The sequence below is a fragment of the Phocoena sinus genome, chromosome 1 (genome assembly GCF_008692025.1).
Source record: "Phocoena sinus isolate mPhoSin1 chromosome 1, mPhoSin1.pri, whole genome shotgun sequence".
Lineage (NCBI taxonomy): Eukaryota > Metazoa > Chordata > Mammalia > Artiodactyla > Phocoenidae > Phocoena > Phocoena sinus.
This window is the reverse complement of record NC_045763.1, coordinates 26370564-26388830: the sequence shown is the minus strand read 5'-3', so window position 1 is coordinate 26388830 and position 18267 is coordinate 26370564. Positions and strand designations below refer to the sequence as shown.

At 43.9% G+C, this 18267-nt stretch overlaps 1 protein-coding gene across 8 annotated transcripts in view; it reads right to left on the bottom strand.

The window, feature by feature from the left end:
* The window catches only part of AZIN2 (antizyme inhibitor 2), a 38873-nt gene that overhangs the window by 6634 nt on the left and 13972 nt on the right, over nt 1-18267 (bottom strand). For all 8 annotated transcript variants that reach the window (XM_032608533.1, XM_032608540.1, XM_032608567.1 and 5 more), the window contains 4 exons: nt 17870-18035; nt 16491-16653; nt 15220-15332; nt 1139-1353 (listed from right to left, as the gene is read on the bottom strand). In XM_032608533.1, the coding sequence (XP_032464424.1) occupies nt 1139-1353; nt 15220-15332; nt 16491-16653; nt 17870-18035 (657 nt within the window). The remainder of the gene's footprint in view (nt 1-1138; nt 1354-15219; nt 15333-16490; nt 16654-17869; nt 18036-18267) is intronic.

Sequence of the window (18267 nt, the reverse complement as noted above, 5' to 3'; positions counted from 1 at the left end):
TGTCAAAACAGACCCCTGATGTCAAAATGGTGGCATCAGCCTATCCTGTGGCCCTGCAGGGAGTAGAAACAACAGGTTTGTTGACTGGATAAATGACATGCAACTTTGATACTGAGCCCCGTCAGGCCTGGCATTTGGTAGCACTGTTCCGGCGGGGGTGGGCGGGGGTGGGGGGTGCAGGGAAGAGGCTCAACAACCCAGCATGTCCCTGGGGACGCAGGATGCACTCATTCCTGAGGCCCCATTATAAAAGCCCCTCCCAACAGCCCCAGCCCCCAAAGAGGGGGCCTCTTCATCACTGACCAGCTGTGTGACCTCAAGCAAGTGACCTCTGTTTGTGTGGGTAAAAGGAAATCGTCAAAAGGTGCCTAAGGTAGGACCTGACAGAAAGTTTCAACGGGTTAGGGTTAGGGTTAGGGTTAGAGTTAGTTTTCTTTCCATCTGGCCTCACTGGATCCCACTGCTGGCCTGCCGTGGGCGAGCTCAGTGAGCAGGCGAGTCTTTGTCTTTCCCAGGTCACAAAGCAGCCACCCAAGTGGTCAGCTCTATCTACATCTGCCCTTGTCTTCTCTTAATCCACCCAGTAGTTAGAGCGGTCTCTCAGGCTTCGAACCAGTCCCTGCTTGCAGCTGCTCAAAGCTCTCAACTTCCTTCAAGTCCCTTCCCAGATCCAACCCTGCTCCTTCTCCAGCCCCGACCAACCTCGTGTAGTTTCCTGAAGTTATGCTCGCTCCCTGTTCCTTCTGCCTGGAACCTGCTTCCCACCCCTCCTGCCACCTAACTCCCACTCGTCCACCAGGCTTTGGCTTCATCCTTCCTTCCTCAGGGAGGGAGATCTGGGCCTTGGGTTGGGGGCTGGGCTCTAAGCCTCCAGAGCCTGCCCGCCTCCCTCCAGCACTGCATTATCAGGAGTGTCTGTCTGCTTGTGTCTCTCACGGGACTCTGAGCTCCTCAAGGGAAGCTCAGTCTCTCTCATGGCCACAGCCAAGCACAGGCCTCACTGGGAATCAGCAGCCTAGAGCTACCTGTCACATTGGGTTACACAGGAGCAGGGACCCAGACCCGGGGTTCCCCTTATTGCTTCTGCCCAGGCTGCTCCCTTCTCCCCCCACTCCATTTCCCAGCAGGGCCCCCTTACCAGGCCACCCGGGACATGGCATAGGTGATGCGGCAGGTCTGGGCACCCCCGAGGAGGGAACCCATGCCCATGGTGTAGGCGCCCATGTTCTCAAAGACCAGCCAGTCCCCTACATGTAGTTGCGGCAGCCACAGGCCCTCAGCTATGCAGTCACAGCCATCGATCACTGGGCCCCATAGGCTGCTGCTGTACAGGGGCTGCTCCGTGGATGGTTTCTGCAGGAGAGAAGGATGACAACAGTCAGCTTTCCTGGGCATACATGCACAGCCTGAGCACCCCCTCCCTCCGAAGCCTGCATGGCTCCCAGAGCCAATAGAATAAAGACTTGATGGGCCTCTAAGCCTGCAGTTAAGGCCCTCCCACTTCTCTGCATTCATTGCTTCCTACACTCTGAAGCCATAGTGCCTGGTCTTATATCCAGACTCCAATACTTGCTAGTTGTGTGACCTTGGGCAAGATACTTTATCCCTCTGTGCCTCAGTTTGCTCATTTGTAAAATGGGAATAATAACAGTACCTACCTCACAGGGCTACTGAAAGGATAAATGAGTATAGGTAGAGCATGTAGAACAGTGTCTGGCACATGGCAAGGGCCCAGTAAGTTAGCACTATCTTTATTATTGTTGGTGTTGCTGTCAGCTCCCGGCTTGGGCCTTCACTGGTGTGTCTGCCACTTTCCAGACCCTGGGTGGGTCACCCCCTCTGCAGCCCTACCCCCTCCCTCAAATCAGAGATTGTCCTCTGGACCCAGCCCTGGGGCTCCTTCTTCTATGCAGGCCTCCACGATCCCCTCCTTCCATGCTAGGCCTGGTAACAGGAGCTAGAAGCACACCAGTGAGTTAGACCCTCCTTCCCTCCCTCCCTCGGGCTCTCAGTCTGGTGAGGAAGACGGGCCTCCCACAGACAGTCACAGGGTGACCTGCCAGAGGTCACAGAGGACCTCACAGGGTAGATAGAATTACTCCCATTTCAGGGAAACTGAGGTTCTGAGAGGTTAAGTGACTTACCCAAAGACACAGCTAACAATGACATAAAATTTTTAATTTTTTTTAAGTGACTTCCAAATCCAGGAAAGAAATCTAACATAGGCCATTTGCAGACAACCAAGATATCATTGCAGTTTGTCACAGTGTAGGGATCCTGCCAGGCAGGTCCTAGAGGAGGAGTCATAACTGAAAGAGGGACAGGAGTGAATCCTGGCTGAATCGTGCCCTTGAAAGCCCCTCGTTCCAGTTAGTCCAGCTGCTCTGGGCTCCCCAGGTAAACCCTGCTTCCCTTCCCCCAGCCCCAGCCATCCCCATGCTATTCCCTGAGGCTCCAAACCTACCAATTCCTAATTTTCCTTTAGATCTCAGCTTCCTCGTGGAAGCTTTCCTAAGGCTCCCCAAGCTTTGTCATCATAGCACGTACTATGATTTATGATTAGATATTTATGAAATGTATCACCCAGGCCTGTCTTCCCTGTCAGACTATAAATTCCATGAGTCCAGAGATCACGACAGTCTTGTTTACCCCCATCTCCTCCAAGCCTAGCAGTCTGGTATACAGTAGGTGCTTTTGTCAATAATATTTCTTAAGTGAATGAATGAATAAATGAATAGGGAATACATGAGTGATGAGAAAGAGGAAGAGCCAAAAAGAAAGAAAAAGAAGGTACGAATGGAAGCCATCAAAGAGCCTAGAAGGAGGCAGCGGAGGAAACCAATGCAGGATGACGGAAAGGTGTTTCAGTACCTCAGCCAGGAGCAGGAATGAGTCAGACTGAGAAGAGTCATGGGTGCCATAAGCAGAAATAATACTCAGAGTTGACAAAAGGGTAATGCATAAGCCACTGTCTCATTAATAAAGAAAACACGCACGTTATTAAAATCAAACATGAGAACTATCCTATACTCATTAATTCATTCAATAGGTACTTATTAAGCACCTACTATATGCCAGGCTCTGATCTAGGAGCTGCAGATGCATCAGTGAACACACACACAAAAAAACAAAAGTTCCTGTGCTCATGAAACTCACATTCTAGGAAAGCAAGATAAACCAATACATCCTTGTTCATATAACTTAACAAGCTTGTTCACAAGCTTCTTGTTAATGAGTAAAATTCATCTTAGTTGCTCTGAATTATTTCCCTTAGCTCCAGTTCTTAAAAAATAATAAGCTAGGGACTTCCCTGGTGGCGCAGTGGTTAAGAATCCACCTGCCAATGCAGGGGACACGGGTTCGAGCCCTGGTCCGGGAAGATCCCACATGCCGCAGAGCAACTAAGCCCGCGAGCCACAACTACTGAGCCCGCATGCCACAACTACTGAAGCCCGCGCGCCTAGAGCCTGTGCTCCGCAACGAGAAGCCACCGCAATGAGAAGCCCACGCACCACAACAAAGAGTAGACCCTGCTCGCCCACGCACAGCAACGAAGACCAAACGCAGCCAAATAACTAAATAATTTTTAAAAAACTTAAAACAAAAAAAACAATAAGCTAACCTTTAAAGAATTGTGAGAGGAAATGCTATATAATTGTATCCATGAGGATCCTTAAGAAAATAGGTTCCAAAGATTCTTCCACAATAAGATAAAAAGGAACCCTTGAGTTATAATCAGAGTTCTCTCACTTCTTAGTAGTGGTATAAATTAAAAATGGGTGGAAAAGAAAGATTTTAAAACTTCACAGGAAATAATGCAATTATCATTTAAAACCTTTAAAAAAAAAAAGGAAACAAAAAAGGAATATGCAAGATAAATGTTCCAAAAGCATGTGGGGACAGGCTTGTAAGTCTCAGCTCTGTTTATGAGTCGGAAAACTGAATGGAAATGGACAGGCACCTGTAAAAATATAAGATGCCCAGTCTGCTACTAGGGCCCCCTCTGAGAGAGAGGGCAGGGGGTTCCTACTTTACAAAGCATGCCCACCACTACTTCACACCTCATCTGGGAGGCAGTTGCAATTCCCATGTTACAGATGAGAAAACTCAGAAGAAATGACCTGCTTCAGGTTCTGGAGGGGGTTAGCAGCAGAACTTCAGGTGGTCCCCGACAAGGTGCCTCCTAGCTGCACCTGAATGGCTGCTTTCCTCAAAGACACCCAGTAGGTGAGCAGATCCACAGATGAAACAAGGTGAAACATTTAGAATGGCACATGGCTTTGATGGAATCCCTAAATAGTTCCCCAACTTTTAAACAATAAATCAATTAACTCCTATACTGCATAAAGTATACAGAAATATTTTCAAAGGGAAAAAAATGGCATGAGCAAGGGCTGCACACAAAAAGGAAAAAGAGGAAACAGAATAAAAGCCTATGATCAAAATCTCACTCGTGAACATATAGGCAAAAATCCAAAATGAATCCCTAGCTAATCAAATCCACACTCATATTCAAAGAATCACTTTCAATGATCAGATAATTTGTCTCTAAATGGAAGGCAAGGATGATATGAGCAAGGCAATCACTGGCTTCATCATAATATGGAAAATATAGACCTACAATTCAAATTAAATTTTCCCAATACATGTCAACATGGCATTCAATAGCCTATAGCATCTCTTCTTGATTAAAACTACAGACAAAACGAAACCCCACAACGAAGAGAAACTATTTAAAATAAGGAGCCAACTCTAACTTAATGGAGATACACTAGAATGGCTTCATTTCAGAACTAGAAGCAACCTTAGTAATGAAAGTTAAGCCCCCTCATTTTCCAGATGAAGAAATGAGAGAAACAGGGCCCAAAGAGGTTAAGTAATTTGCCTAAGGTTACTCAGCTACTATATGGCAGAGCCAGGACTCAGACCCACATCTTCTGACTCCAAGTCTGAAGCTTTCTGTCATGAGAAATGCTGGCAATAGCTAGCAGGGAAAAAATAAACAATATAGAGAAAGTGAAGAAATAAAATATCACATTGCAGATAACACTTGCCCACCTGGCAAACAAAGGGGAGAGAGGTAGTTACTAGAAGAGCTCAGTGAGTTTCAGCATGCAAGCCAGTGTCTCAGCTCAAACACACAGGGGACCGTCTTCACTCACGACAGTAATGAAAGCATTACTAAATTCAGGGATGTACTTGGGCCACAATAATACTTATTCAAAGAAAATAATAAAACCTTAAAAGGAGAGATAAAATACAAGAGCTCTACCCTCTCCTAGCTAGAAAAGCTGAGTAAAGCAAAAACGAATTCTCTCCAGTTTAATAGATTAAATATGCTACGACTAATTAAAACTCCCAGGATATCTTTCTAAACATTAGAAACAATATGACAAAAAACAAACATGAGCCTATCACAGAATATTAATAAGTAGCAGTGACAGACTCAATTTTTTGTTAAATGTTTAATTCATACAAAAGGATATTTGTATCGTGTAAAATAAAAAGAATAATGATAAAATGAATATGTGTACCCACTGCCCAGCTAAAGAAATAGAACATTTCCTCTATCTTTGAAATCCCCATCCCAATGACATGTCCCTTCCCAAACTCCTCCAGAGGTAACCATTATCCAGAATTTTGTTTTCATTATTCTTTTGCTTTACTTTTTTCCATGAGTATACCTAACCCTAAACAATTTAGAATTTGATTTTGCACTTTTTTAAATGTATATGATTGGAAATATAGGGTATGTAATCTCTGCAACTTGCTTTTTTGTTTATTTGAAACTTACATTCCCAAGATTCATCCAACTGATGCATGTAGATATAATTCACAACAAGCTGCATAGAATTCATTGTATGGAATACACTGTAATTTATTTGATTACTACCCAGCATCAAGACAACATTAAGGTTGTTTCCAATGTTTTGTATTATAGAAATTGCTCCTGTGAACATTCTGAAATCTCTTCAAATACACATGCCCAGAGTTTCTATGCAATATATACCTAGGAACTTGCTGGGAGAGTGTACACATGTCTAACTTTACCTAAATAATGCCAACTTGTTTCCCAAAGTAGAAATACCAACTCCACCTAGCAGTATCTAAGAGATCCAACTCTCTATATGCCACCAACACTTGATATTGTCATGCTTTAAATTTTTTTCTAATCTAGCTGGTAGAAGATGTATCTTGTTTTCCTTTTACTTTGCATTTTCTTGATTACCAATGAGGTTGAGCACCTTTGCATTTTCTATTTGTCTTTCCTCTTCTGTGAACTGCCTGTTAAAGTCTTTTGCCCCTATTTCTATTGCTTTCTGCTTCACTTTTTCCCCCTTATTTTCGTAAGATTCTTGTCTCTGTTTCCTTTTTAAGAATCCTTCATATATTCTCTCTACTAATCCCTTATCAATTATATATGTGCTTCAGTATTTTTCTCCCACTTTATGATTGCCTCCTTCCTTTCACGAACAGATGAGCAGAAGCTCTTCATTTTAATGTAGACAAACATCAGTCTTCCTTTTTGGTTTTAAAGATACTCTTCACTGTTTTTTCCTATTTCAAGGCCAAACAGACACTCTCCTATATTGGTCTCTGGAATTTATATATATGTGTGGTGTAAGATAGAGATCCAGTTTCATTTTTTGCATATGGACAATCAGGTGGTCTAGCATCATATGTTAAACAATTCCCAACGATATGCTTTGCAAGTGCTGTCAAATCAAGTTTCCAGATATATGTGGATATTTTTTGTGCTCTCAACTATGTTTTGCTGGTCTATGTTTTTATGCCACTCTCCAAACCAAACTATTTTAATAAACTTCTATTATTTTAGTGGTTACTCTAGACATTTACATTTTAACATGCATACCTAACATAAAGTCTAAAATTAATCGATATCTTTACCTTCTGCTCAAACAATTCAAAATCTTAGAAGACCAGCTTGGTCACTCTACCTCCCAACTTACATTCTATTGCTATCCAGTGTTTTAGTCTATCTTGTTTGTGACAGAGACTGCTAGTTGCCTAACCCCAGCAATTCCAATCTTCAATGTTTGCTGGGCACATGTCCACCTAGAATAAAGACTATATTTCTCAACTTCCCTTGCAGGTAGTTATGGCCATAAGATAAAAGCATAAGTACTTTCAGGAAATTTCCTTGAAAGACAACTGGCAGAGGGACTTCTCTTATTTCCTATAATGGCTGGAGCTTCAAATTGTACCTACCAAGATGGGGGCAACACCTAGAAACAGGTACAACTGAAAGCCATATGGTTCCATGTGAATATGAAACCACTATACCAGCTCTGAATTGCCTGCATCCAGACAGTTGCATAAGAGTAAAATAAACTTCAGTGTCTTGTTCTAGTCACATAATTGTTGTTGGTGGTGATGCTGGTGCCAGTCAGTGATCCTTTAAATATACCCGCATATTTACCTACCTTTGCTCATCATTCCTTCTTGCAACTCAGACCATCCATCTGGATAATTTTCCTTATGTCTGAAATATATCCTTTAGAATTTCCTTTAGTGAAGATCTATCTCTCAGTATTTGCTTGTCGGAAAATGCCTTTGTTTCATACGCATTCTTGAAAAACAATTTTGCTGGATATAAAATTCTAGGTTGATAGATTGAAGCTGCTATTCCACTATCTTCTGCCTTCCATTGTCACAGGAGAAAAATAAGCTGTTAAGTCTAATTAACATTCTTCTACAGGTATTCTTCTATCTGTCTCATTCCTCTCACTAGTTTTATGATCTTCTCCTTGTCTTTGGTATTCAGTTTCACTAATATGTTGTCTAAGTATGGATTTATTTTTAGGTAACATACTTGGAATTTGTTGGATTTCCCAAATCTAAGAATAAGTGTTCCTCTCTTACATTTTATTAACTCTCTGCCAGCTATTAATTTTTTTAATTTTAATTTATTTATTTTGCCTCTCAGCTCCAAATCCACCGTTCTTTGCCCTGGTTTGTGATGCTGGAGTAAGACATTTCTTCTTTACTATCCATCTCTATGTTAGGCTTTGTCAATAGAAGTTGCTGGAAAGACACTGCAAGAACAGATCAGGAAGAAGGGACTTTCCTCCTTTTAGCCTGATGTTTTCTGTGTGGCCACCTCTGCTTCAGGGTATGAGGGTCTGGTTGCATTCACTTCAGTGGCCCCCACAGTTCAACTTTGGCCTGCACAGTCCAACAAGCTTCCCTCCACTCCGCAGCAGGCTGCTTCTGTGATGCAGTTGTGTTGGGAACCCTCTGAAAATTTCTTTGCCACTGGTAGGCTGCACATCCTTGTAATAGCCACAGTCTCTCTTTAAAGGTTTCAATCTCAGCCTTGGAGGGAGAAGCCCTCCTCTAAGTTTCTTCCTTTTTCCCTCTACCTTACCAGGGGTAGTAACTGCTTTTATCCTTTTTAGTAATTAACCATCTTTAAAGTTAGCAATTCTTTATATTAAAATTCCCCTGTTCAAATTACTTGTCTCGTTTCTGTATCCTGATACAACCTCTTCCTGAAACTATGCTTAGACATTACGCCTTCTCATTCTATCTACCACTTCCTTTGCCTTTCTTATTTTCTTTCCTATCTCTGTCTCTTTGTGCTACATTTGCATAGTTTCTTCAGCTCTATCTTCCCATTCCCTAATTCTCTCTTCAACTGTCTCTAATATCTTTCTTACCCTGTGCATAAGTTCAATTTTCATATATTTCATTTCTAGAAGTTCTATTTAGTCCTTTTAAAAATCTGCTAGTTCATGTTTTTATATTTGCTTGCTTTTGGGTCATATTTTCAATTTTTCTTTAAACATTGTAAATATTTTTATTTCTAGCATCTGATAATTCCAGTACGTGTAGTAATTGCAGGTTTGAATCTGCTGTCTATTGCTTCTGCTGGTTCCCCCTCATGGTGACTTGTTTCTTTTGTGTTTTGTGATTTTATATTGTGATCTCATGTACCTTGGAACTTTATCTGTGAGAATTTTTTTTTTTTTTTTTCCGGTACGCGGGCCTCTCACCGTTGCGCCCTCTCCCGCTGCGGAGCGCAGGCTCCGGACGCGCAGGCTCAGCGGCCATGGCTCACGGGCCCAGCCGCTCTGCGGCATGTGGGATCCACCCGTACCGGGGCACGATCCCATATCCCCTGCATCGGCAGGCGGACTCTCAACCACTGCGCCACCAGGGAAGCCCTCTGTGAGAATTTTTTAAAGCCTAGGTTGAGAAGTCCTCCTCCAGAGAGAATTTGTGTTTGCTTCTGCAAGATAAAATGAATTCTAGGCTTGAGGTTTTTCAGACCACACAGTTAATATGAATTTGGGCAACAAACCCAAGAAAAGGCTGGCTTGTGGTTTCAAATTCTCATTTTTTTGCTCTCTTCCAACTACTAATAAGATCAAAACAGACAAGTTTTCTTGCTGTCCTCCTCTGTGGGAGTTTTTCCTAATATTCTCTTACACTAATGATTATGTACTTTTTCAGGGTTCCCAGCTTTATGTGAGGGATCCTATCATATTCTCTATCTTGACTAGTCCCTAGGAACACACACAACTATGAAAACTGAAGATCAGTGCTAAAAGTATGTGGTATACACCTCCCAGAGAGAAAGCCAGTTTCAGAGTTAGGTTTTCTCTCTGGATTAATTAATTCACTTAACACATATTTGAATAGTCACTGTTGTATGTGCTTGGGACACACTAGTGAATAAAATAGACAAAGATCCTTGTCCTCATGGAGTTTATAGTCTAGCAGGAGGGAGGAAAACAAAATAAAGAAGTTATATACTGTGTTACAAAGTAATTAAAAAACAACAGACCAGGTCGGGGGTACAGGTGTAATATTAAATAAGGTGTAAGGTGTCAGGGTAGGCCTCCTTTAGGGCAAGGACCTAAAGGAGGTGAGGAGTGAACCAGTGTGGTACCTAGAAAAGTGATCCAGGCAGAGGGGAAGGCTGGTGCAAAGATGCTGAGGCAGGAACATGCTGGGTGAGTTCAAGGAACTGCAAGGAGGCTGATATGATTAGAGTGGGGTGAGCAAGGTGAAGAGGGTGGGGGAGGTGGTCAGAGAGGAAACAGGGTCAGATCACAAAGGGCTGCGGGAGCTACTGTAAGGGCTCTGGCTTTAATATGGAGTGAGACAGGAGCCACAGAAGGGTTTTAGGTAGAAAAGAGACATGATTTGACTTACATTTAAAAAGGATCCCTCAGGCTGGTGAGTTGACTGGCATTTACTCTAAGTGAAATGGAGATTCCTACTTTCACTTATTTTTTGACCTCTGAAGATTCCCTGCTATCTCTTAAGTCAGGACACAGTTTTCTTTGTTGTCAGTGGGGAGGCTGTTTGGGGTATCTAGTCTACCACATTGCAGGAAATAGAAGGCACCCTACCAGTTTTCTAAACATAGCACAAAGCTGTTGTCAAAAGAATGGGATAAAAACTAGAGATCATTGAAAAAATATGAAATTAATGTACAGTATGGCAAAGCAGAAATAAAAAAAGGGTTAGAAATCATTACTTAAGAATTGTTAAGGCAAGAACTAACCAGATCCAGACCTGACAAGTACTACTGCAATATATTCCATACGGATTCACACTTTTTAAACCATAAATAATTAGAATAAAATACAATGACAAGTAAGAAAGCCCAATCTTTTCAAGGGGGGTGTCTCTGTACAGAGTGGGGCAACTAGAGCTTGTACCCTGAATTTTGCTTCCCAAGATTCTCGTAAAACTCCCACGGTACTTGCCCCCTCTGGGTACCTCCCTACACCTAACTATACCTTGCATTTATGAAGTGCTAATACCCATTTATTGAATTGCATCTTTATACCCTAAATATATGTCACTTTAGACCACTCAGTGAACATTTAAAATGTTTATAAATAAAGAGTCCACCTAACGTATCAGTAAAGAAAACCATGTCTCATAGCATATAATTTTTTTTAAGTTAAAAACAATGTGCACTATGACACTTTAAAAAAAAAACAGAAATGAAAGTAAATTTTAACAATAGTTGTCTCTGAATGGTGGGATTAGTGGGTTATTTTATTTTACTGTTTGTGCTAAATTTTTCTCCAATAAATGTTCTATTTGTTATATATATACACCATATATATGGTAATCTATAAACTGCAGAGCAGTTAGAGACAAATTTCCTTACTATTAATTGCAGCACACTTAGTTAAGATATATGATAGTGTGTTGAAACTTCTATGAAAGAATAACAAAGAATCACAAGACTAAAATAATAAACCATCAGATTAAGTAAAAATATATGTATCAAATATTATATTAAATACATACATACATGCATATGCAGGCTCATCTTCATGGGCAAGAAAAAAAAAACTTTAAGACCTCCCAAATTAGGCGAACAGAGGATATAAAAATATATTGACAGGACTTCCCTGGTGGTGCAGTGGCTAAGAATCCGCCTGCCAGTGCAGGGGACACGGGTTCAATCCCTGGTCTGGGAAGCTCCCACATGCCGCGGAGCAACTAAGTCCGTGTGCCACTACTAGTGAGCCTGTGCTCTAGAGCCTGCAAGCCACAACTACTGAGCCCGTGTGCCACAACTACTGAAGCCTGTGCGCCTAGAGCCCACGCTCTGCAACAAGAGAAGCCAACACAATGAGAAGCTCACACGCTGCAACCAAGAGTACTCCCCGTTCGCCGCAACTAGAGAAAGCCCACGCAGCAAGGAAGACCCAACACAGCCAAAAGTAAATAGATAAATAAACTTATTTATTTTTTAAAAAAAGGATCACTTAAAAAAAAAAAGACATTGACATCAAAGGAAATAAAATAAACCAAAAAAAAAAAAGCTTTATCCTTGTTAAAGAAACAAGAATAAAAGAAGTATTGAGGTATACCAGTTCAGATAAATTAGCCAACAAGAAAAAGGTCATGGACTTCCCTGGTGGCACAGTGCTTAAGAATCCGCCTGCCAGTGCAGGGGACTCAGGTTCAATCCCTGGTCCGGGAAGATCTCACATGCCATGAAGCAACCAAGTCCGTGCACAACAACTACTGAGCCTGCGCTCTAGAGCCCACAAGCCACAGCTACCGAGCCCACGCACCACAACTACTGAAGCCCGCGTGCCCTAGAGCCCATGCGCTGCAACTACTGAGCCCAAGTGCTGCAACTACTGAAGCCTGCGCGCCTAGAGCCCGTGCTCCGCACGAAGCCGCTGCAATGAGAAGCCCGCGCACCGCAACGAAGAGCAGCCTCCGCTCGCCGCAACTAGAGAAAGCCCGCACAGCAACAAAGACCCAACACAGCCAAAAAATTTTTTAATTTTTTAAATAAAAAGAAAAAATAGAAAAAAGAAAATGGTCACAGCACATAATGCTGGTGAGCTTATTGTGAAATGGTACAAATGGTAATAAATATTGGTCCAAGCTTTGAGGAAAACAATCTGACAATATGTATCAAGAGGCATAAAAATGCTCAAATCATTTTACCCGGTAGTCCTATTCCAGAGATGGGGGTGGGGGAGGGGGAAGCTGGGGCAAAGTGAGAGAAGCATGGACATATATACACTACCAAATGTTAAATGGATGGCTAGGGGGAAGCAGCCACATAGCACAGGAAGATCAGCTCAGTGCTTTGCAACGATCTAGAGGGGTGGGATAGGGAGGGTGGGAGGGAAGCTCAAGGGGGAGGGGATATGGGGGATGTATGTATGCATATGGCTGATTCACTTTATTGTACAACAGAAACTAACACAGCATTGTGAAGCAATTATACTCCAATAAAGATGTATAAAAAAAGAAAAGAAAAGAGTTTTTAAAAGGGAATATACTTTAAGCATGTGCATTGAGCCAGCATACAAAGAGACTAACAAAGAGCATTCTAGGCAGAGGGAGTACTCATAGAAACATGAATAAGAATAAACAAAAATTAGCAATGCCCAAATGCCCAACAATGGCAAGATTTTACAAGGTGGCGGTGATTTTATAGAGAGGCCATCATTTTATAGGTAAGTATCAACAGTCAAGAGCTTGTTCTTTGGCAGCACACAGGTAATCAAAGATGAATAAGACATGAACTCTGCCCCCAAGGGTCTACAGTTTATTCCTTTATCAACTGTGTGAGTTTTGAGTCAGTTGCTTCACCACCCTATGCCTCAGTTTTCTCACCTGTAAAATCAACTATATAAACCATTTATGAGAGGAGATCTGAACACTAACTAGACGACAGGGGACACTATGGAACTGCTCATTTTTTAGTTTGGTGATGTTACTGTGTTCTTTTTTTAAGTCCTTATCTTTTAGTGACAATGACTAAAATATTTTTGAAAAAAGTTCAATAACATTTGTTCTGTAGTTTTTGTACTTTTCTCATGACACTGTTGTAGTTTGCGTACTACTTTCTCTCTCTCTCTCTCTCTCTCTCTCTCTCTCACACACACACACACACACACACACACACACACACACACATGTTTCTACCCAGCAGGATTGTATTTCAAAGACACAGGCAATTGTTCCTCACCTACTGTCTTCTGCAGACCTCGGCACAATGCCTTGCATTTGGAGGGTACTCAAATATTTGTTGAATTTTTAAAAAAGAAAAGAAAAGAAACAAAAAGGAGCCATGCATATTCCAATGATGAGAAAAAAACCCTGAACCAAGGATTATGTTTAATATGAGTTTTTCTCCCTGAGGTCCAAAAACAAAGTGCCTGGGCATGAAGAGCAGGGTACAAATCTGCCATCCTGGCTAGTGAGGCGCACCTTCCTTGGGGAAGAAGTGCAGATACTCCTGGCCAGGCTGGGTCCCTCTGACACACTCCCAGCACAACTGTAGCTAACTGACTGTGTGTGCTGTCACCTACACGGTGTCTGTCTCCACGGCCACACCGCGGGCCCCACCCTGGGTATGGTCACGTGGCAGGACTCCTAAGCGGTTGACAGCCTGAAGAAGAAACCTCAGCACCCACCAGAGGAGGAGCAGCACAGACCACCGAGAGGGTCAGTACCATCCTGGTGCCCAAGTCAGGAACACCAACTAGAGACTGGTCAGCCAGAGCTCCTGGAGCAGGTATGGGGCTGGGCTGGGACTACAGCCCTGCTCGCTCCTCTGAGGAGCTGATGAAGGGAATGGGGAGTGGACCAGGGACCGCCTGCAACAGAAAGAAGGGAGCGGAACCGGGACTGGGAGGGTGACTGGAAGGGAGAGTAACTGGGAAGCAGCTGCTGCCTGCTGTGTAGCCTGGGGCTTGGCTGGCCTAGGCCTGGTGCTTCCTCTGTGTGGTAGGATGTGGGAGACCACAGGAATGCAGGGAATGCTAGTGCATCACCGTAGAAAACTGAATTCCTGAGCACGTCGTTGGGAAGGCTTACTCAGACAAGGCAGCTATGGAATGAATATCCATCAAGTCTCGGGTGGGGTAGGGGCGCCTGGAGGAGAGAGGGGCTCCCTCTGCCAGCAGTAGAGGAGGGGCAGGAAGAGCTACAAAGAGGAGCTAACATCTGATTGCCTCTGGAAAAACTAGTCAGCATGGAAACGGAAAGAAAAACAAAAACACACATTGAAAGCTCACGATGGTCTAGGTACTAGTTAGGCACTTAAGTTTCCTTCCCAAAGCAAGACCACACAAAGGCCTGGAGATATGAAAATCTTACAAGTGTGTCTGATTTCCTTTCCCCTCTTAACAACGCCCGCTAAAGCTGCCAGAAGCCCTGGGCTGGATTCTGCAGAGGCTAGAAGGAATGTTCTGTCTATTCCTATTCCCTTGTTAACATGGAAAACTCATTAAAGATGAATTTTTACTTCTAGGAATTTATCCCAGAGCAGTGATCAGAGATGGATGTCAAGATAGACCCACAAAGCTCAAAATCAGGAAACCAAATGGACAATCACTAGAGTTAGATTGGCTAAAATATTATGTAGTCGTCAAGAGGCGTATTGTCAAAGACTGGTTAATGGCATGCAAAGAGCTACACCCCATATTAAGTGGGGAAAAAATCAGGTTACAAATTGATATGATCCCAACGTTATGGAAAAAAAGTATAATACATTTTTTAAAAGATTGAAAAGAAATCTAATGTTCAGAGAGTCTCTGTGGTGGAATTATGGGTGATAACGTTCTTTATTCTTATTGTCTGTTTTCCACAATGAATGTTTTAGTTTCTTTAAATTAGATAACAATACACACACACAAATGTTATTTAAATGCACCCACCCAATTGAAAACAGGCCCAGTGGGGTAGGCTCACCTTCTGCAGGATGGGGGTAGGGCAGGTGTTGTCAAACAGGACTGAGTTGAAGATTCCATACTCGCCCTCACCCAGTCGGTACAGGATGGTCTTGGGGGCGGAACCGTTTTCCTCTGCAGGGAGGGGAGGGGGCGGGGTAGCACAAGCAGCACATGAGGGGTTGGAACTGTGGCGGGCTCAGCAAGGGGACAAGCTACTGAAGCAAGAGGGCTGCCCCTTCCTCAGCTATGAGGTGGCCAGCCTCCTCCTGTGAGAGGAGGTTCACTACTGTGTTGGAAACACCTTGCAGCTGAGCAGCCCTGCCCAGGACACACTCCCTGACTGCACCTGAGCCCCTCAATGCCCCAGCAAAGGCAGGAGAGCAGCCCACCCACACTCAAGACCCCAAGAGGTTAAGCCACCTGCTCAGAGGCACACGATGGGGCAGCACATGAGCTGGAATGAGAAGCCAGGTCTCCCGGCTGGACTAGAAAGTATAATCCCCCAGATGTGTAAAGGAGGCCAGAATTCCATCCCTACACACACACACACAGAAGACCTTCCACCTGGAGCCCACCACCCCTCTCCGAGGAAGAGCACACTGACCTCAGGCTCTCGTGCCTGGGGGTCCCAGAGCAGAGAAAAAAGCCCCAAGATCAGAGTCAGACCTCTCACTCAAGAGGCTGCTGGGACGACTGATCTATCTGGAAGGTCAGGGAAGAGCGCTGATGTTGGCAGTGTGGACAGAGGAGCCTTGAGTCAGCCCAGCCTGGACTTGAATTCTGGCACTGCCCCTTATGAGCTGTGTGACCTTGGGTTAGTGACTCAACCTCTCCGTGCCTACGTTCTGTCGTCTATAAAGTGGGCTTAGACAAATATAAGTTGTCATTAATTACTTTCAATATGTTGTGAGAAGCAGTAGGGTGAGTAAGAGCCTGTACTTTGGAGGGAAGACAAACAAGGGGTGAAATGCAGGCTGTATCACTTACTAGCAATTAAGCAATTCACTTGTATTCTCTCTGGCTCTCAATTTCTTCATTTGTACGATAGCGTTAATAAAGCATCTATTCTCCCTAAGGTTGCTTTGATCTCAATCTTCATAAAATATAAACGCATAGGAAAAAAAAAGATGCTAAAGAGTGTCTTGGGGTGAGAATACTTGATTGTAAACGTCCCTAAAGCAAGGACCCATTTTCCAGATTCCCCCACCCCTTAAAATCAGACCCAGCTCAGCCAGCCACTGTCCCTGGCTTTAGGGAAGAATGGGGCTCCGCTGCCCACCTGGCACCTACCCTCCCTGCCAGGCTGTTCCAGAAGAACCTCCTTCTTGGCGATGATGCTGACTGCCAAGGTGAAGGCCGAGGTCACATAGTAGCGCCCCAGCTTGGCAAGGATGTCCACACCACAGCCCTCCGGGAAGTACAGGTCCAAGGCTGAGTTGATCACAGAAGAAATCTGAGAGGATGGAGGACAATTACATGTTTGAAATGTGGGGTTTATGCTGAAGACTTGCTGCAGCTCCAAGTCTATTTCTTGAAAGCTTCTTTGATTTCAGGTTACCCCAGCTGGTAACCACGGACAGCTGGACAAGAAGGTAGGCAGAGACAGAGCTGGGTCAAGACCCTCACACTTGTGTAAATCACCCTTCAATGACCCTACAATGGGAAAAGACACTCTTAATCTAAGACTTGGTACTCAGATTCCAGAAGCCCTGACGTGGATTTTTCTTTCCTAAATAACCAATATGCTAAATAACACATTTTTTTAATAGAAACTACAGAGAAGGAAAAAGAAGGTCAAAGTCACCCCTAATTCTATTACCCAGATTAACCTAACCAGTGTTAACTTTTTGGAGTAGCTCCTTTAATTCCTTTTTATACAAACCTAAAAACCCGATTTTTTTATTATAAACATGATAGGGCTATAAGTATATATGTTTTTATAAACTGTTTCACTCAATAAACTGAATGACCTCCCCATGTGTGTAAATGTTTTCACCATAAGAATATACCATAATTTAACCAATCCCTGAGTGCTATAGGCACCAAGGAAATCCACTGGACTTCTGTTATGAAGAATGCTGCAATGCTCATCTTTGAAGCTAATTCTTAGTGTCCATCACGTATTATTTTCTTAAATTCAGTTCCAAGATGTGAATATTCCAGGACCAGGCACTTACTAAGAAAAAGCGACCCCTAGTGGTTCAAGTTGGGATTGCAATGACACTTTTTCCTGATTTCACCTTCCAGATGGGAAGGAGACAGACGGGACTAGGAGTGGACAGAAGGTTGGCTTTTCCTTCCCCTGCCCACTTGACTTCTCATCAGTCCGCCGGAGGGTGAATAGGGCACACCCAGACCCTCAGAAAGCCTTATGACTTATGCAAATATGGCCTGGTTAAGCCTCAAATAGGTGCATGGACGGAGTCAGGAAGAGCTGGGTGCACAGCCAGCTCTTCCATGGACTCAGGAAGTGAAGTTAACGTCTGCGAGCCTCAGTTTGCTCAGCTGTAACACAGGGTTAATAATAAAATAATCCAGGTAAAGCACTAAGCACAGCACGTAGCACATGGGACCCACTCACAGTGAGCTTCCTGGGATCATTATAACCCTCCCTGCCCCCATCCCCACCCCCACCAAGCCCAGTGTGACACTTGCAATCCCAGGGTTACCTCTTCGAATCTCACTTTGGCCCCCTCCACTCCAGGGAAGCCGCCGCCAAGGTCCAGGATGTGCATCCTGTGGCCCAGCTCAGCACCCATTTCAAACACAAGCCGGGCGTCTGCGATGGACTGAGCGTAGGCCTGAGGGTCAGGACAGCCACTGCCAATGTGAAAACTGGGAAGGGAGGAAGAGCCTCGGCTTACACACAGGGGCCCAAGTACCACCACCTCAGTCCCAGCCAGGAGCAACCTTGGCCGAGCACACTGGTTGCTGTGCCCATTTTCCAGATGTAGTGACTGTGGGCATAAAAGGTTAAATGGGCTACCAAGGGCCAGGTGGCAAGTGAGGAGTGGACAGGAGACTAGATCCAAGGTCCCTTGGCACTTGGCGCCCCCCCATCCCTCCA